General features: G+C 38.5%; 1 protein-coding gene across 1 annotated transcript in view; it reads right to left on the bottom strand.

Annotated features, from left to right (window-relative positions):
• LOC145676145 (23 kDa integral membrane protein-like) overlaps positions 1-15,454 on the bottom strand; it is a 59,111-nt gene extending 43,657 nt beyond the window's left edge. Inside the window, exon 1 of the mRNA XM_081747052.1 lies at positions 14,598-15,454. Within this exon, the coding sequence (XP_081603178.1) occupies positions 14,598-14,660 (63 nt within the window). The 5' untranslated portion in view covers positions 14,661-15,454. The remainder of the gene's footprint in view (positions 1-14,597) is intronic.
• Between the last annotated feature and the right edge of the window lie 6,280 nt (positions 15,455-21,734).

Genomic DNA, 21,734 nt, shown 5'->3' with positions numbered 1-21,734 from the left:
AATATAGATAAGTTTTCACAAGTAAACATAAGAAGTGTTAAAGAAAAATCAGATTTTTGTTTTTAAATAGACTGGTAAAGAATTAACCTTCAATCTTGTTTCCCCATGCAGATTGTTAAACATAATTTTAGCTGTAATGTTCGTGTTAGTTCCCTCGTAGTAATAATAATAATAATAATAATAATAATAATAATAATAATAATAATAATAATAATAATAATAAAGCTTGATGTTGAGACTGGAAATAACAGATACGATAATTTCACGACAAAAACGATAATTTTAAGTGCTGTGTACGATAATATCTTCTGATCAGGTTGGCAACGCTGGTTGAGTTCGCGCTCACAGTCAGCGCGAAAAATGCTCCAGCCCAGTCAGCGCTGCAGTAAGAGTGTGGCTTCGAGTAGCAGTATTGCCAACCTTAGGGAGCAAACTCATCAAATTTTGTCTCTCAAATTATTGTATATTCGTTAAGCACGTGCTAATTCTAGAAACAAATATAATACTACTAACAGTAATAGCCTACGATAAATTTATCTAGTATTCTTCAGTTTCGAGCTACAAATCTGCGTCATCGTCACCATTTTTTAAAATCCTTATTAGCAGTACTATGAACAATAACAATATTTCCATCCCCTCGTAAACGTAACTGAATCTAAAGAATGGATGCAGAGTTGCTATTTGCCAATTCTCAAATCGTTATTGATTTATTTTAGCGGAAACGCCTGTTAAAAACCACAGTTTTTAAAATAATTATTTAATGCACGTCCAGAATTTATTTATACATTCAAAACCTGCAAAAAGAAGTGTGCAGTCTAAAATTATCGTACATTCACCTATAAGCTCAAGGGCATTATCGTATATAAGCACTAAGGCTCAAATTATCGTATATCACGGTAAATTATCGAATGGTTGGCAAGCCTGTCGAGTCGACTCAGTACTCATCCTACTTGGCGCCAAGATTTAGCACTGTAACCTCGGGAACAATAGCCGTGAGGACTGGAGCATTTTCATGTCATATTGTGAGGACTAAATGCAAACCGACCTGGCTGAAGTGACTGCCAGACAGTTGAAGTTGATTCGTTATTTATTCCATAGATGGCACTATATGTCATGAACGGCTACGACCCGCTTGGGAGAGAGATACTCCCGGAAGTACGTTTCTCCGCGCGCTACTCTAGCCAGCTGTTTTACGCGCTATCCTAGCCAGTTGTTTTAAGTTGGTCACAAAATTTATATCATGAAGTACAAGGGGAACAAAACGAGTCCTATATAATGGAGTACAAGGGCATAAGTACTACAACTACTTATCTGCACAAAAATAAATAAATCACTTTTTAAGTATTATTTTCATATTATTTTAATTTAATGTGTTATAAAAATTTTAAAAAATGTAAAAAAAAAACTTTCCTCGGGCCAGGTTTGAACTCGCGCCAAAAAGACTTCCATTACTAGCATATAGCACTAGCCCACTCGGCCACGAAGGCCGACAGCAGCAATCGTTTGATTTCCACTATTTAACTGCAACGTGGCAAGAAGTGGATAACGCCAACCAATCAGAACTGTGTTTCTCGTTTCTACTTCCGGGAGCATTACTCTCCCGAGCTAGTCCTTGAACGGCTGACTACGAGTGGCGCGATATTTCAGCGTCAGACTGGAAGCTTCTAGAACTTTTTCTCGTATCAATGTCGGCTTGCTTGCAGCTCCTCTCTTCGTATGGTTTGCTGAGAAGGACAGCATCAGACTGTGACATCACAGAGCACTCAGTTGAAATAGCTGCTGTTTAAGTACGAACACTACAATTCAGACTACCCGGTTGTTTTTGTTTACAAGTAGAAAAAAATATAAATCAAAGAGTCAAGAGAACAAAACAAAATGCTTTTTAAAAAATCTGCAGAACAATTTATCCGTTACTTCACAAAAGAGATGCGTTTAATATAGTGGAGAAGTATGCATAACAGCACTAAAATGAAATGCATCAGAACACTTAAAAGAGGTATTTATAGCTGTAATTTTCTTGCTGGCATCCATTTCAAAGCTCGTAAAGAATGGACTATAAATTTCGTTTGCTTAACTTTTCTGAGTAGAAAAAACAATAGAATTGTTTTGTGCATACAAGTTTGTTGGTATAATACCAAATGTTTTCTCTGCCATATAAAGAGCACTGTAGCGTGGCCAATAAGGTTTGATACATCGACGCGAAAGATGTTACAATCTATCACAAGACATTGGCAATAACAATCAGCAACATTTACATAGTTTCTTAAGAACTATTTTCTGTTTCGTTTGCGATTAGTAACGTTTAAGACATACGAAAGCGGTATAATAAAAGAATAGGAAGCACTTACAACACTGGTGTAGTGCTTGATCCTTTTTTAAAAAAATAGTGTTTGGTCCTTTTCTCTCCACGAACAACAAAATTTACAAGCAAGCTTGAATGGTTTTGTTTCTGATACGCCAACAAAGGTCGTGCTTTCGGCGATGAGTCCATTGCTGCAAAGGTTTTTTCTTCACCGCTTAATTAGTCTAGTCCAGGGTTTCTCAACTTGCGGGTGGAGGGTCGCGAGAGTTTCATGGGAGTCATGAAGATGAGCGGAAGAGATAAATATAATACCGGAAGATCCGTTTAAATATTATTTTGAATTTTATTCTGATAGGCATATTTTTATTGTTACACATACTGTACCTTTAAGAACAACAAAAAATAGGTCTACTAAACATTTTCAATGGGTGCAGAGCAGTGTTGGGAAGTAACGTAACGCAAGTAACGCGTTACCTGTAACGCGTTACTTTTTAAGTAACGTTTCCTAGTAACGCGTTACATTTTTTCCAAAGTAACTGTAACGGTAACGCGTTACAAATTTTTAAGTAACGTACCTAGTTTGCGTTACTTTTTTCGCGTTACATTTCGGAAACAAATGTTTCTTTCCTGTAAGTGAATTTCTCAGAGTGAAACAATCGAGCATGAACTACGTATGTCAGTGACCAACAGTCACAGACACACAGAGAAACAGATAAGTTCCTAGTGCCACTTGCTGTTTTTTGAAGATGAGGACAGCCTTAGGGAAATCACGTGTACTGATTGCAGGCACCTGGAAGATTTTGTCGTAGATTTTGACAGCTTCAAATCAAAACATTCAGTGAGTGAACTAGGAGAGCAATGATACCGGTAGTCTATTTTACTTTGATTGGTGTTGTTTTTATAAAGATGGAGAACGAAAATATTTTAGCGTTCGAACATTTTACTCAGCTCTTAAGAATACTTTTTTCTTAAGAGCTGAGGATGGTGGTGGACAGAATTTAAAAGTAAAGTGTCTGAAGTGCCCCGGTGGAAAATATTTATCAACAACTAGGGTGCCATAATTAACGATTTATAGTAAGGGGTTAATATGAATAAACTGTGTTCTAATGAGCAGGCCTACCTTATTACTAGAAAATAGTTTGCTGATGGTATGTAATATTGGAGTTCTTGCAGATCAGTTTGCTTATCCTAGAGTCCCGTTGATTATAGAGTAGTGTAATGTTTCTCTATATTATTTATTTTTAATTTTACATAACGTTATTATTATACTCGTATAATTAGTTTAGCAGAATAATAATAAGCAACCATTTTTTTTCTAACGCTAAGGGATGAGCACGAGTCAAGCTAAAACTCGACTCGACTCGAATTCAAGTCGAATTTCGAGTCAAGTCAAGGGTAATATCCTCGAGTCGAGTTCCGAGCCGATTCAGTTTTTCGCGTCGAGTTTCGAGTCCAGTCGAGTTTGATAAATAGCTCGTTCGTTTTAAGTCGTCTTGAAATCATGGCCTGATTACACTGGAAAACGAAAGCCATGAGAAATGTAAGCTAAACAGTTGAGTTGAGTTGATTTTAGTTTAGCGTCCCTTTTCAGCAGCGAGGCTATATGAGACGTGGACCTACTGATTAACGTGGAATCCGAACCACATGAGCTCCCGCCGGGAATCGAACCCGGGTCTCCCACGCCAAAGGCGCGTACGCTAACCGCTTAGCCACGGAGGAGCTCAAGCTAAACAGTAATATGGAATACTTTTAGTGTTGCTCACGAGAGGGGACACTGCTTGCATCTCGTCTCGTCTCGACAGCTAGATCACAAGAGTTTTTATAACAAGCTCAGCTCGGCTCGGCTCAACTGAGAAGATGGCTCGAGCTGCTCGAGTCGTTGACAATTCTAAGCCCAAGCCGAACAGTTTTGAAGATATTTGGCCAGTGCCCTATAACTTTTAACAGTGTTTGGCTCGAGCCCGAATACTCAAAACCCTCAACCCAAATTCAGAAGCTCGTGAACAATGTCCTTGACTCCTAGACTTCACGGCTACCGAGGTTGGCAATCAACTAGTTTTTTAGTATTCAAATACAAACCTCCTATCTTTCTTTTTATATACAATGTTGTTATAATTAATAATAATAATAATAATAATAATAATAATAATAATAATAATAATAATAATAATAATAATAATAATAATAGCGATAGTAATAGTAGTACGGAAAATTGAAGCCATATTTTTTCACATTTTTAGAGTTTCGGACCTAAAAGTAAGGCGTTAGTAACGCGTTACTTTCGAAGTAAAGTAACAGTTACTTTTTGGGGGAAAGTAACGCGTTACTAACGCGTTACATTTTAAGAGAAAGTAAAGTAACTTGTAACGCGTTACATTTTTACAAGTAACTTACCCAACACTGGTGCAGAGCTGTTTAAAATTCAATTTAAATGAGAGCTCCTCCGTGACTAAGCGGTTAGCGTACGCATCTATGGCGTGGGAGGCCCGGGTATAATTCCCGGCGTAAGCTCATGTGGTTCGGATTTTACGTTAATCAGTAGGTCCACGTCTCATATAGCCTCGCTGCTAAACGGGACGTTAAACTCAAAATCAACTCAATTTAAATGAAAGAGGCACTAATTAGAACTGCAAATTGAAATACCAGGAAGGTACAAAGGCAACAAAAACACACATTGAAATACAATTAAAACTGAAAGCTAATGAGATACCTGAGCACGGTGTGATTTCACTAGCGCGGCAATGTCCGGTTCAATCTTAGTGACGCACATTATCAAGTCATTTAAAATACTCTTAACAACTGTCCAATTTTTTTTTTAACCAAAATTAGAAATCACTTTTTTTTTTTTTATCATATGATACAAAATTAAGGGAGTTATGAAGTTTTAAAATTTCCAAACGGCCTTGAATTTGGAACAGTATGACGCATCGGATTCTATATAAGTAATATGAACGATCTGGCCAAATTTGGTTTTAATCCATTCGCTTTTAGGGAAGTCACTGTATCCATTATATACAAGAAATGGATTCTACTATTATACAAATAGATGGATATCATGAGATCTACGCAATAGGTATATTAAAAATCCCACACAAGCTTAGGAAGCAGAAGGGGTTCAATGGCAAAAGGATGTGATAAAATGTGGACCGTGATAGGAATTAGGTTGAGAACCACTGGTCTAGTCAGTCCGCTTCTACTCGAATCTCCGCTGCCCGTAATATATCCTTGGCAACGCCACTGACAAGAGATCCTGACGTTTAAAGCGGCCAGGGAAAACTGAAGACGCAGATTATGAAATGGAGGTTCGGTTACCACTAGTCCTTACAGTGGTTCTTCTTAGCGTTTCAGAAACAAAACCATTCAACTTAACTTGTAAACTAGTTTCTTCTTGGAGAAAACAACGAGCAAGCATTACACCAGTGTTGTTAATGAATCTTTTTCTTAATATTTTACCGCTTTAGAATATCTTAAAGCTACTAATCGCAGTGGCTTCGCGTACCGCTCTCGCCTTTTGTGCGAATGGTGCCGGGGTCGATTCCCAGTGGCGGGATACTGTCGGAAAAGGGTGTAGAACGGTTACATTATACATTTGTATATCATGGGCCTTGACTTTTTAAACATAATATATATACAGGGTGACCCAAAAGGAGGTATACACCCCTGTATTGATCAAATGTAACATTCTAGTTTATGGGTTTGTTTGCTTCGGCTGTTCCGAGCTTAAGGTATAAGTAAAAAGGCTTTAAGAACAAATAATAAAGAAACTAAGTCTACCTGGTGGATAACAATAAGAAATGATATAAAATGCAATGAGCTGATCAGTACCGTACTGTATACCTACTTTTGGGACACCCTTTATATATATTCCTCGAGATGTACAGTACTTAGTCGAAAGGCATTGTTAAACATTTGAGAAATATTATTCTTGTCACTAGAAATCAGAATGCTTTGCTTTTTATTTATTTATTTTTTTTCTTCTCAAAATTCTCTTTGAATATTTCGGGTTTATTTATTTTCCGTTGCGCAAAATTCTGATCGAAGTTACTGTGGATTTTTTTTTTGTTGTTTTTTTTCTTGTAGGGTCTTTACACATCTATTCATTTTCAGTGATCATTAGTCTCGGTCCAACTGATAGGTCAATATTTTGTGTCAGTAGTTTGTAGTAGTTTGCAACCTTTCTACAGAGGGTTGCAAATAAACTGCAGGTCTGGATGTTGGACTCTGACTTGTGATGGAAGATGTCCTGCAAATTTCTTTGGGTAAAAATTTGAGTTCTGCTTTCTGGAGACGTATGGACACACAAATGCACTCTAAATTGTTAGTTACACATCTTCATTAGCTCGGTAGATGGCGTGGCTACAAATCAATAGCACATTTGGACCATCCATAGTCTTAAGTAGGGATGCGCACGAGACGAGTGACAGGAACTTCCTGACAAAGTTCGAGTTCAGACAGGCTCTTCCAATAGAGAAATATACATTTTTCGAGACTTTTACAGCACATTTTCGAGGCGAGACAGCCACAAATCTTGTCTCGTGCGCATCCCTAATCTTAAGGAAAGTGATAATCACATATACATATTTTTTTTGGTATTATTTATAATTTATTATTATTTTTTACGTAAAAAAAGCGTTTTTAGACCGACCATCGTGAGTGGTATTTCCTGGGTTTTTCTAGTTTAGACTAGGCAAATGCCAGAATGGTATATTCATACCTAACACAAAGACAGTCGCGGATCTAACCCGGAGTTGGGGGGCGTAGACCCCCAGTTTTCTGAGTGACAAAAATAATTTAACCTATTATTTATATATATTTGAAAGTCTATACTAGACGCATGATATACGTATCATAGTCTGTATTCTGGCTGCCTCCCCCAGTTTTTGTCTTCTAAATCCGCCACTGCACAAAGGTCCTAGGCTACTTCCTTCCTTTTCCACTTCCCCGGATTGTATGATTGCCGATGGACATCATCCCTTATACATGATGGGCTAGAATAACCATAGATGCCCTGAGCCCAGAAGTATGATTCCTAATTCCGATAGTCCTCGCTGGTTAGGGTTGCTACATGTCCGTATTTTGTACGGACTGTGTATTTTTGGGTCTGTGTCCGTGTTCGTATCGCACAAAGCATGGAATAGGAAAATGTCCGTATTTGACAGTTTTTTGAAGCTGTCTGAAAATTTCCGAGTAGTGAATCGCTAAAATCTCAGGGTAAAAGAATTGTTTCCATCATATAACCCAGCGTTTCCCAATCTTTTTCAACTTGCGGCACACTACATGTGTAACTTGAATTCTCGCGGCAAACCCATATATATATATATATATATATATATATATATATATATATATATATATATATATATATATATATATATATATAATTTGTAAATATAAAATACCGTGGTATTTTTATGTGATTACTGATCTCCTTCTTACAGAGAAGAAAGCTCGATCACTGATTTCCCCCCGTGGTAATTCAAATTCATTATGCTTATTTTTCATTCTAATTTTAAAATAGAAAACAATTGCAATGAAATATACGACTCAGGTTTTTAAAAATCCACTTTCTCTTTCGAAAACTGTATCTAACCTTTAACTAAAAGGGAAGATCACTAAATAACGAATAAATAAACAAATCTCCTATACTTTTAAAAAACACAAATGTAGATAATTTGTATGCATGTTTTCTCTGTTGAATTTATTGAATGATGAATTAAAATTTCAAGTTACGAAATAGTCTGCAACAATAAAGAAGCAATAATGGTCATGACAATGATAAATACGTTTTTCAACATTAAAAATGTACAGAAAAGTAAAACAGTATGAAACTTAACATTGTAGTTTTATAGTAGAGGTTCATAGTAATGTGAAGTACAAATATACATTTTCCCCTATATCTTGCAATTTGGTTCCTATAGAATTAATAATTTGTTTTGATTTCCTCGCGGCACACCAGGGGCCCATTCGCGGCACACCGGTCGGGAAACGCTGATGTAACCTATATATAATTGAGTTACTATTAATAAAATAGGTTATGTTTTTAAAAAGTCTCACTTTTCCATTCCAGGGTTCCTTTGGTTAGATTTAATATACATAACTATTCTATTCGGCCTTGCTTCCAGTTTGTAATGAAACAAAACAATACACTGAGCAAGGCTATGTGATAATATGTAACAAAACACCCAATCACGTAACAGTTTCGACACAATAACTGTGTCTTCATCAGACTTCCACTCCTTCTGGCCGTTTGGGAGTTAGTCACCTCTTATATAGTCTCCGGAGATCAACTTTTAATTAGGCTCAGCCCATTCATTAAAAAGTAACACTTGTGTGGTTTTCACTTTCACTTTTTTAGCTGCCCACGTGTCCAATTAAAAGTTTACTTTTTCTCCCTGGATACATTCTGCCTTTAATTATCCATATTTTTCTTATTAGTTTGTTTTCTTTCTTTCTTCTTCCTTTTCATTTTTCTTCTTTAAGCAGAATTTTCTTTAAAGTTATTTCCGGAGGGTATATAAGAGGTGACCAACTCCCAAACAGCCAGAAGGAGTGGAAGTCTGATGAAGACACAGTTATTGTGTCGAAACTGTTACGTGATTGGGTGTTTTGTTACATATTATCACATAGCCTTGCTCAGTGTATTGTTTTAATATACATACTTTAATATCATGATTTATTATATTTGTGTTAATGAAAAATATAAAACATAGGCTATTAGTTTCCAACAGTGTTTTAATTGTGTGATAACCTAAAAAGGTGATTTTTAGATAAGAAATTTCAAAATATTTATTCTGTGTTTGGTCAACGTATCTTTGATGGGTCGTCATTTTAAGGCTTGTCCGTATTTTGGATCAAAAAGTTATGGCAACCCTATCGCTGGTTTGAACCACTCAAGAATGGGCCAACTGCTTAACTCAAGTGATTCTAAGTCTTAACAAACAAGACCAAAATCCCACAAAAGTACGACTCCTAGTGATGCCAATGACTGCCAGATCTAACATTGAGAATTGCTGATATTTGTTGTAAAACCGAAGGCTGTGTCGATAGTTATTTTCGTCCTTGAGGACTACAAACACAATAAGGCCAGACAAAGGAATGTCAAAAGCGTCTGTTTTCTTACGAGTTGTAAACATACCAGCATTGCTCATACTCATTTCATAATAATTATGCTTTAACTACACAATGTAATAAAACAAAAACAGGCAAATAATACATGTAAAATAAATAATTAAAAATTTAACGCAACACAGGGAGCGAGAAGAAACCATTGAACTCGAGAAAATACCATTTTAATTGACTGAGGTTTAATTGAGATGTCAGTAAGGAGAATTATTTACCCATTGTCGAACACGGCAACTCAGCGACAGAGCGCCAACCTCTAGTGCAATGGGATTCCTGGTTCAAATCCCGTTCCATGTAATGGTACGATGAACAACCACGTGTCAGGGACGCCATTTTCGAGGTTGGGGGAGATTGGTTTATGTTCGCAGCAACGACAATACGCACAATCTATTACGATTTCAGAGTGTGTCCGCTCCCGCACCCGCTGCTATGCTATCTCCTCGGGACATACGTGCTCCGACTGTGCTCAATGTGGGTGACCAGTATTCTGCAAATTGAAAATCCCCCAAGGAAAATCTAAAATTCACCACTTGTATATTTATCGAAAGAGGAACTGCGTCAGCCAAACTTTCCTACTTAATTTCCTCGCATGATATTAAATAGATTCGGTGCACCACTGAACGATGACAATTACGTCAAACACCAGTAACAATATGAAACCTTTGAGTCCCACAGTTATGCTGGTTGGGCTAAAGGAAACTGTGATGATGAGAAATGAATGGAATGGTGGAATGAAGAAAGTGGGAGGAAACGGGAGAACCCCGAGGAAACGCACGCACACTGTGTTTGTTCACCACAAAGTTCACTTGGCGTGAGCTGGAGCTGGGATCAAACCAAGGACCCCATGCAACAGAAGTGAACGCTCTACTACTGAGCCACCGCGGTCTCACCAGTAACAATCGCAGCTAGCATACCCCGAGTTGCGGAAAAACTTAATGGGTCCCATTAATTTATGAAACTAGATTTCTACAGGAAAACGAACATGGATATGCTATCTCACAAAGGACGTGATATCACTAATGGCAAATTAATTTACAGAGTCAACTATTTGCATAAGTTACATAATTAAAAAAACCTGTTGATTGCAAAATGTAAGATTTGTTCAAGGGCTACAAATTTGAAAGACGTTGAACACAACAAAGGTCCGACTAAGGGCGTTAGAGGCCCCAAATACTTGCAAAGATTCTGGCGCTCCAACAGCCTACACGTTTATGGCCTACCGCTCACTGGCGACAAAACAGTTGCGCTACTATCTCGTCGCTGTCGCCTGCAGTCAGCAACTTCACGGAGACAGAACAGTTTTGTTGCTATACCCTCGCTCACTGGCGACGGCAACAGAAAAGTTGCCGAGCATTTGATATCACAATTTACATAATCGGCAACCGGAACAGTTCACATAATCGCTGGTTTCGGACATAAAAAAAAACTACCGCCCATTCCAATGGTTAAATAAATAAAGTTAAATAAACTTTTGAAGGTAGCGTCAACAAGGGCGTTATTTCAGACTTCACTTGAGGGGGGCAAGAGCACCAGTGACATAAGACTTTCACGTTTTGTACTAACATATTAGTAGACAATTGATTAAAGTATATGTATTCCTCAAACTCTTGGGGACAATTGCACCTCCTTCCCCCCCCCCCTAAATGACGTCCCTGAACGTCAATGACTGACAAAACTAACAGCATTGTGTAAGCTAATACGAACGGGAACAATTATTCGTATCAAAAGATAACAAGAATAACGAAAATATAAAACGACTGGAAATAACTAACAGAACGAAACTAACAAAAGGGGCAATCCGACAACACTGTACAGTAACAGTACTCTCAATGTTCTACGTAGGCTATAGCCATAAAATAAAAATTGGCTATACGTATTCTTCACGTTTTAAAATCGGCCATATTTATACAGTATAGTTTTTTCTTTTTTATATTTGAAATGGAAAGAAAATTGAAAATTAAAATTTTATCTGTATTTTTTTCTAGTTGTGGGGAAATTAATGAAAATAGTAGTGTGTAGTATGACAGCGATATGTCATTATCGAAAAATGTACCTACCTGTGTTGTTTTTTCTTGGCTGGAAAGCTCATTCTAGTTTCTTATAACAGCGAAACACACTTCCTTCCATAATTTCTTCTTTATATATATTTCTTTTTTAACGCTGAGCGTTTCTCTATATCCTCAATTAATTTTTCATAGTCTTTATCACTAAAGACATGCTAGTCACTAATCAAAGAATGTATTAGTTTCCATTGCGAATACTTCTTTTCACGCGCTACACACGGAAGGAACTCTTACGTGAAAAAACTTGTAGAAAACATTTATTTTTTACCTTTCTATTTGGAGGTACCTCGGCAACTTTTCTGTCGCCGTCGCCTCAGTGAGCGGACTCCCATAGGACTCAATGAATTTTTAGATTTGCGCAACTGTTCCGTCGCCGAGCTGTTGCCCTGCTGTCGCCCTGCTTAGCGACACCTCGGCAACTTTTCTGTCGCTGTCGCCTCAGTGAGCGGACTCCCAAAAGACTCAATGCATTTAGCCAGAGCAACAATATAGTTGCCCGACAAAATGTTGCCAGTGAGCGGTAGGCCTATGAATCTATAAATAGTAATAAACCTAAAGATAAAATGTTTATCTATCAAAATTAAACAAAATTAACAGTAAGATGGGGGAAATAATGTCATATTTTTGTGTATTTTTATTTTATTCATATTTGAAGCTTTCCTTTCCCAAATTGCAAAGCCTTTGGACAAATGCTCAACCATTCCTATTATTATAAGTTTTACTTCCGCCCAGGAGGCTAACGTTTGTCGGTGTGTGTGTGTTTGTTAGGGATGGGCAAAACTTTTTTTTTTTTTATTTAAAAGAACTGAAACCGGTTTGGTTTTTCACCGAAACTAAAAACCTAAAACTGTTTTGGAAAAACAAAACTATTTCTGTGGAAACTGAATCGGTTTCCGGAGAACAAGGAAGCACTATTCTGGTCAAAAAAAGAACGTTTTGGAAAAAAAAAAAAAAACGGTTCCGATGAAAAACTAAATCGGTTTTGAAAAAAAACTGAGGCAGCTAAGAGATAATGAAACGTAATCTAACCATATGGATTAATGTTATAATAGTTACAGTCTGTTTCGATTTTAAATAATAATTATTAAATTTTTCATGATTTTTAAATTCTAAAATTTCGCGATACACAATAAGAGGACTGCGTGACACATCAGTGTGTCGCGACACATCTGTTGAGAACAACTGTCCTATAACCTTCCCGTGCTTTACATGTGTATTAACCAACAATAATAATAAATTGTACGTAACGTTTCTTAAGATCTATCTCAATTTCGTTTTACACCTTTTAGACCGAATACCCCCACCGGGAGTCGAACCCGGGACCGATCGCACTGAAGACTACGCTACGCGGGGTCACCAGAACTATATTTGTTTACCAGAGAAATAATTTATGTAGAATACAGGTTTAACTTTACGCCTCATCTGTACCTTTTCTTTTCTTATAAAAATAATCTAGTTCTATCATTTTTCTAAAATTGAGGTGGTAGTAATTAACAATTACTTATCAGTGTGGTGTTCATGATTGATATCACAAATTACTAACCTATTCAGGTTCTTGAGCATCATATATGAGGACCATTGTCACAAATTACTGAGACCATGAGCATGACATATCGTGCTTGGCTCCCATTGGTACATTATCGGGAGAAACAACATATCGCGACAAAAATGTGACATGACTATCCATAATCGAGCCAAAGGTAAGAAGAAATTTATGGCCTCCTGAGACCAACCCTTGAATCACTTTGGCAGTCAACCTGTTAATAAACTATAATAAGTTACTATTATAATAAGAAGCGTGGGACTTTTAGGTGGATGGACCATCTTGCTCTTCCTCCCCGACAAAACATGAATTAGTGAAACTAAGTTAGTATTCACTTTTATCTAGCAAACTATACACACCAGGCGCGCAACTAGGAAGCTTTGGTGGGGAGAGGGAGGGACGAATAGAACAAACCATTACGTCTATATAGAATCGAACGCGTATTATTCTGCATCCGAAAAGACGGTAAGTAATTGTAAAATACTATCACATATCTTCAAAATAAAAAGATCCTTTGGTGGTGCTGGTGGGGGGAGGGACCAATACAAGCCACAACGTCTAAATAGTATTGAAGGGGTATTATTCTGCACACGAAAAGGTGATAAGTAATTGTAAAATATTATCACGCATCTTCAGAATAAAAAGAACTAGATTACTTTTATGACAAAGAGTGCAGATGAACTGTAAGATCAAATTTTCATGTTACCTCAATAACTTCCTGTGAGCTCCTCCGTGGCTAAGCGGTTAGCGTACGCGCCTTTGGCGTAGGAGACCCGGGTTCGATTCCCGGCGGGAGCTCATATGGTTCGGATTCCACGTTAATCAGTAGGTCCACGTCTCATATAGCCTCGCTGCTGAAAGGGACGCTAAACTAAAATCAACTCAACTCAATAACTTCCCTGTTAAACAAGTAGAGTTCTACTGAAAATGAAATCTTTCCGTTTTACGTCCCACGATTATGCCGGCTAGGCTGAAGGAGACAGTGATGGTGAGAAATAAATACAACTTGGTGAAATGAATAAAGTGGGAGAACTCCGAGAAAAATCATGAACACGGTGTTTGTCCACCACAAAGCCCATTTAGGTGCGAGCTGGGATCGAACCAGGGACCCCAAGCACCAGAGATAAATTGTAGATTTATTGAGAGAGCGTACAAATGTATGTTGAGTTAGGAAATTCGGCGGGGGGGGGGGGAAGGGTCCGGACCCGATAGACTTCCCTGTGTGGACGCGACCCTGATACAATCATAGGTGTATCTAGAAGAAGGCTAGGCCCTCATAAAACAATGTTGGACTCAGGCCCGTAGCCAGCCCAAAAATGTAGGGGGGCGCGCCGCCCCTAGACCCCCTGGATACGAGCCTGTTGGACTACAGGTTGGAACTGGTCGTTTAAAAGTTCTTTCCTCTTCTGTCCTAGCAAAATATTTTAGCTGCGCTAATTTACACAATATTAAAATAATCACGTCTATCACTAGCCTATAAAAATAGCATTCAAATCCAACAAAGTACGTATAATATGCTATTCTATAATTAACACATTGTTTAGAAACAAATAACACAAACACTTACCGCAAATATCAAATTAAAAATAAATAAAAGGTATTTTATACAAGACATTCCACATGATTCCATGACTGCAGATATGAACTTCAAACACTTCACTACTTTTTAGTTTTATATTCCAGCTAACTGAATAACGATAAATCAAACTGGAACTGTAAATATGAGAAACAGTGTTTGCTTGCTTCCTGTGAACAACAAATTCTTTAAAACTGCAGCACGTCCGTCCAAGTAGCGGGAAAGAACGCGACGTACGTATATTGCGCTCAGCTCACGCTTCGAGAACACAAATACACACACGCTCGTGGCAAACAGTACACGCGCGCACTACACTCCCCCTTCGCCTAACAACAAAGTGGTATCCTTCTTTTTCTTCTTTTTTTTTTTTAAAGAAAAAAGAAAAAATATGAACCTATTTTATATAGTACAGACTTCACAAGACAGGAAGAGCATTTAACTGCTTTCTTTATACTATGCACTAAACAAGACGATCGTCTTTTGTTTTCTTACATGTAATTTTTTTTTCTTTTTCAGCTATAATAGGATTTTCTCGTTCGTATTTATGAAAAGTCAACTTGAGTAGCTTCACCTTTTTAACACACAGGTCGATTTGTTAACTGCTGTCTTTCTTTCTTTTCGCTTTTTACGAGAAACAATATAAAATACGTACAAGATAAATATAATACGCAACAATTACACGCACTAAGAGCAACAACACCCAAACGAGAAACACGAAAGCAATTGATAAAACGAAACACGGGTGGTGTTTGTAAAATGTCGGTTCTTTGTTTTTACTAGTCGTTACATGCTAATCAGGTGACTTTTTTTCACGAAAAAAAAAAAAAAAAAGCACCGCCGCTTACGTCGTAGTGAATGACCTCAGCCCTTTGGCCGCTCGAAACGAAGACGAAGGAACACAACACAGAATCACATGAGTCCACCACGCCCCCTCCCTCTTTGTTCCCTCCCCTACATACACCTGGATGATCTCATTCCTTCTTTTTAGAATCGTGCAAGTGATCCCGAGAGAACCCAACCTTACGGCCTTGGGAGTGGGAGTTTCTGTGGATTTCCGCCCAATCAGTGGTGCCAGTATCAACGAAATTTTGCTTTTTATAACTTTGAAATTTTTCTTCTTGCACGTGGTGATTCATTGCGAATATTTCCCCCTCCGTAACCAGGAGTATTCACAGTAACATCACCTTGCCGGGGAGGTGAAGAAATTGTCCACCAACGTATTTCGCTTTTTTTTTTCTATTTTTATTAATGGTCCATTTCTTTAAAATAAGTATCTGTTTCTCAAACTCCTTCACCTGCCCTTCCCAAATGATGTCCCTCCGCTGTCGTCCCCATTTAACTCGAATGAATTCTCTACAATTTGAAAACAAATGAAATTTAAAGTTTAACACCCTAAGAGATGATGATGAGAATGAATGAAATGGTTGAATAAAGAAAGCAGGAGAACCCCAAGAAAGCCCACGGTCGCTCAAAATCAATACCTCTACTCGTCGGTGAGTACTAGGTGTTTATTAAAATAAAAAACATGCTTTTCCTTTGCCCCACTCCAGTTCAATTTGTTTACACTTCTATTCTTTTTTTTTATCTGAACCGGAAATAAAAATTGCCGTAGTGCAAATCAATAAAAGAAGTTTTCCGCGGCAACATTTTGTTGAATATCATGATTAAATCTAGAACTGTACCAGTAATGTATTAAGTTGGTGCGAATAAAGTGTCCAATTTGACATCTAGTGGGAAATTCACATCAGTAACACAACACAGGGATGGACTAGGGCTAAGGTGACCAGAACATTTACTTTCAAAAACGGGACGCATACGAATCGGCGATGGGGGGGGGGGGGTGACTTCCATATTGCATTTTCGGACTCAGCAGTGTAAAAATGATAACACAGCGTTTCTAACTTAAGTACTACCCAAAAATGCTTTAAACTACTTTAACAGTCAGAATTCCCACTCAACAATTCCCTCTTGAACCACAGAACACTCAATTCTCATTTGAATATTCAGAAATTCTAGGCACGGCTGAACCTTCCCAATGAGTGTAGAGTACGGAAGAGTGTAGAATAGGCATTGTTCATTTATATTTTGAATAATAATTACGGGACACCTGGGTCATGTTTGTTTAAAAACGGGACATTTAGGCGTCCCGTTTGAGAATCAGAAAAAAAACGGAACAACGGTTCAAAATAAGGGACTGTCCCGGCTAAAACGGGACGTCTGGTCACCTTAAACGTCACAAACTCAGTATACGTCCAACAAACAGGATGGGATACCCAGACAGTCAGGAGGCAGATCGTTGTTGAACAGAGTCGTTCAACAAACAGGCTCGGGTACTCAGACAGTCAGGAGGAAGATCGTTTTGAACAGAGTCGTCCAACAAACAGACTGGCGTAGCAGATAGTCTCAGGAGGCAGATCGTTGTTGAACAGGGTCGTCCAACAAACAGAATAGGATATCCAGACAGTCAGGAGGCATACTTTGATAAACAGGGCCGTCCAACATACAGGCTACGATTCTCAGACAGTCAGGAGAGAGATCGTTATTGAGCAGATTCGTCCGACAAACAGGCTAGGTACCCAGAGAGTCAGGAGGAAGATCGTTTTGAACAGTCATCCAAAAACAGGCTGGAAATGAAATGAAATCTCTAAGTTTAACGTTCCACGAAAAAAAAAAAAAAACAGGCTGGGGTACCCAGACAAACAGAAGGGAGGCTGCTGTTGAACAGAGTCGTCGAACAACAGGCTGGAGTACCCAGACAGTCAGGAGGAAGATCGTTCTTGAACAGGGTCGGCCAAGAAACAGACTGATGTTCTCAGGCAGTCATGAGGCAGAATGTTGTTGAACAATCACCCAACAAACAGAGGTATCCAGCAAGTAAGGAGAGAGATCATTGTTGAGGAAAGTCATCCAAGAAACAGACTTGTGTACCAGCCAGTCAGGAGAGAGACCATTGTTGAACAAGGCCGTCTAACAAACAGGATAGGGTGCCCAGGCAGTCAGGAGGCAGAGCATTGTTCAATATTGCTATCCAACACAGAGACTGGGGTACCCAGACAGTCAGGAGACAGACTGTTGTTGAACAGGGTTGTCCAACTAACAGACTGGGGTACCCAGACAGTCAGAAGGCAGGCCGTTGATGAACAGGGTCGTCCAACAAACAAGCTTGGGTACCCTGGCAGTCAGGAGGCAAACTGTCGTTAAACAGGATTGTGGAAAAGGAGAGTACAGAATTTCAAGAGTCTTTTCTTCACGAATTCAAACTGGGACTTTCTGCACAGCAAGACGCAAATACTTTAATAGTGTATTTAGGACAGGAATTTAACATACGAAAATCATATTCACGAAGAAATTAAATGTCGACTAAAAGCAGAGAATTCGTGTTACTATTCGGTTCAAAATCTCTTGTCGTCGCGAATTCTGTCGAGGAATTTGAAGCTTAAAATATATAAAACGATAATCATGCCTGTTGTTCTGTATGGTTGTGAAACATGGTCGCTTACTCTGAGGGAAGAATATAGACTGAAAGTATTTGAGAACAAGATCCTGAGAAGAATATTCGGACCCAAGAGGAACGAGAATGGGGAATGGCGGAAGCTTCATAACGAGGAACTACATAGTTTATACGGTTTACCCAACATTGTTAGGCTCGTCAAGTCTAGGAGGCTTAGGTGGGCAGGTCATGTAGCTAGAATGGAAGAAAGTAGAAACGCTTTCAAAGTCTTGACTGGTAGACCCATAGGAAAACGACCATTAGGAAGACCTAGGCGCAGATGGGAGGACAATATTAAGATGGATCTCGCAGAGATAGGAATACAAAGTAGAAACTGGATGCAATTAGCTAAGGATAGAAGTCAGTGGAGAGCTTTTGTGAACGCGGCACTGAACCTCCGGGTTCCATAGGCCATAGAGTTAGTTAGTTAGTTAGAATTATTTAGGACAGGAATGGTGAATGAAGGCGCCATTCTCCGTTGTTTGATCACATGTTGTTCTGATGACACACCATTACAAATTGAGCCCCATGTGCACTGATCAACTTCATGTTCGAATTGAGATCCTCGTGTACAGCGTTAAAATGAGTTCTCGAAAAGATGTTCCTACCATGGCAGACGAATTAGACATATGTCTTACCATTGTCTTTCGGCAGCTCAGTGCAATAGGTAAGTTGAAAAGGTTGGAATAATGGATGTTGGTATCACATGAGTTGATACCTAAAACAAAAAACATTGTATGGAGGCAGTGGCGGATCCAGAGGGGGGAGCGATCGGGGCGATTGCCCCCTCCACAAGAAGAGGAAACTTTCTTATTTTATATATATAAATAAAACCCACCCCAGAGTTTGCAGCTCTTAAAAGTAGCTCTAAGTAGCAGTATTACAATCCACCGCTCTCCCAGAAGTCCGTCCTGGATCCGCCCCTGTATGGAGGTGTACAGTTATGTAATAGTAAGAAATACCCGGGCCGGATTGTTACTCTAGAGCAGCGTTTCCCAACCTTTTTCAACTTGCGGCACACTACAGGTGTAACTTGAATTCTCGCGGCACACTCATATAGATATTATTATTATTATTTGTAAATATAAAATACTAGCAGCGTTCACCCCGCTTCGCTGCGGTCACCCCGGAACGCAATAAACGTTGTTACTTAGATAATTTTTACTTTTTCGCTTTCAAGTGATATGATAAAAACCATAGAAGATTGCAGTAAATGTTAACATTATATCGCCTGTCATTTATGTTAACCCGCCCCGCTTCGCTGCGGTCACCCCAACCCGCCCCGCTTCGCTGCGGTCATCCCGGAACGCAATAAACTTTGTTACTTAGATAATTTTTACTTTTTCGCTTTCAAGTGATTTATAGCGCCTGTCAGTTATGTTAACCCGCCGAGTCACAGGGTCATGCGGGTTGCATATAAATACGTTTATTTTTATACCTATGATGAACTAATAACAAAGGATTTGTACGTATGGACACCTGAATGGTCAATTATCTCAAGACACTGGTAATTGAAAATTAAAGTGATATGATAAAAACCATCTAGGGTCCACATCCTAACAACCCCCCAAAAATGAAAGAAATCGGTTCAGCCGTATTAGCGTGATGAGCGGACAAAGGATTTTTTTTACGTATGGACACCTGATTGGTCAATTATCTCAAGACACTGGTAATTGAAAATTAAAGTGATATGATAAAAACCATCTAGGGTCCAAATCCTAACAACCCCCCAAAAATGAAAGAAATCGGTTCAGCCGTATTAGCGTGATGAGCGGACAAAGGATTTTGTGCGTTCTCTTTTATATATATAGATAGTGGTATTTTTTTCTTTGATTACTGATCTCCATCTCACAGAAAAGAAAGCTCGATCAGTGATTTTCCCCCGTGGTAAATCATTATGCTTATTTTTTCATTCTAATTTAAAAATAGAAAGCAACTGCAATAAGATATGAGACCAAGCAAGGACGCCCATGTTGTGGTTTCCAAGGGGGGGGACAAGTATGAGCGACGTTTCAAAAATAGTTTCAAATTTTGCTGTAACTAACGTAAAAATTCTATTGGATTTTCGCTATTCTAAAGTACAATTTCCTCTAGGGGATCGAGCGCCCCATCTTGCCCCCCTGATGGGCGCCCTTGGGATCAAGGCTTTTAAATTACACTTTTTTTAAAAAAAAAAAAAAAAACTGTATCCAACCTTTCACTAAGAAGGAAGATCATAAATAACGAATGAACAAACAAATCTCTTTTACTTTTAAAACACAAATGTAGGTAATTTGTATGTATGTTTGTTTTGTCAAAAGGACTGAATGTATTTTAAAATTTCAAGTTAGAAATAGTCTGCAACAATAAAGAAGCAATAATGGTCATAACAATGATAACATATACTATTTTCAACATTAAAAATGTACAGAAAAGTAACAGTGTGAAACTCAAAATTGTAGATTCATAGTAGAGGTTCATGATAATGTTAAATACAAATATGCTTATTTCTTTAAATACAAATAAAGAAACTAAAAGCAATTTTATGACCGAGCTTTATAGTAGTGCTTGACTAAATTCCGGATATATGAAGGCCCATAGTACAATACGTATGCATAAAATTAGTACAATACGCATTGGGCCGCGGAGAACTTTGCATTTGAATCAATTTTACACGAATCCTGAGGGGACACTTCGCGAATGTACCTTGTTAGACGTTGCATTTCATTGACGCCAACAAAATTCTCTAAATGAGTGGGAAGTAGGCTTACCACTCTGGAATAAACATGAAATCATTGCTGTCAAATTTTGTTGTTGGAAAATGCATGCTGGTGTGAAAGTGATTTATGCAGGAACTAGTAAATCTCAAAAACAAGCAACAAAGAACGTAAATTGTGCTCGAGTTGATTGAATTGAGTTCAGTGGCGTAGCACACTTTTGCGCTCCCCCCGCAAAGTATAGAGAAGGGGCCCTAGTTGTAAAGCCGACAGAAGTAAGGTTGAAGTTCTATTTCTTTAAATCTTTATTCATCGCAAGACTTCGGGGCCCCCCGCACTGCGGGGGTTGCTGGGGCAGCTGCTACGCCACTGATTGAGTTGATTTTGAGTTTAACGTTCCTGTTCAGCAGCGAGGCTATATGAAACTTGGACCTACTGATTAACGTGGAATTCGAAGCACATGAGCTGCCACTGGGAATCGTACCCGGGTCTCCGTCTCCTACGCCAAAGACATGTACGCTAATCGCTTGTCCACGAAGAAGCTTTATAAATTGTGCCTGAGTTTGCATTTTGAATCGTGAACGGAAGAAATTAAATTACCAAACGAGAAACAGAGAATTTCTAAACACATCTCACATGAAATAATTGGAGAAGGAACTTTAGTCTAGTTCAGTGTTTCTCAGTGTGGGTCGCGACTCTTTGGTGGGTCGCGAGCCGTTTTTAGGTGGGTCTCAAGAAGTTTTTCTTTTAATTATGAACATTTTATTTTCATGTAGAAACATGAACTACTATTCAGAAAATGAAAATTGTAAGTGTTTGTTAATGAGATGAAGAGTAGGGCCTAAAGTGGGTACTCAGAGCTCTGCCCTGTTGTACAGTCAGTAGAGACGCTGGGCAAGAGAGTGGGTGAGTCAAAATCTGTCACTGGGTAGAGCATTGGTT

Source organism: Thermobia domestica, chromosome 18 (assembly GCF_964235325.1).
Source record: "Thermobia domestica chromosome 18, izTheDome1.hap1.1, whole genome shotgun sequence".
NCBI lineage: Eukaryota > Metazoa > Arthropoda > Insecta > Zygentoma > Lepismatidae > Thermobia > Thermobia domestica.
The sequence above is the reverse complement of the archived record's forward strand: the minus strand, read 5'-3'. Positions and strand labels throughout refer to the sequence as shown.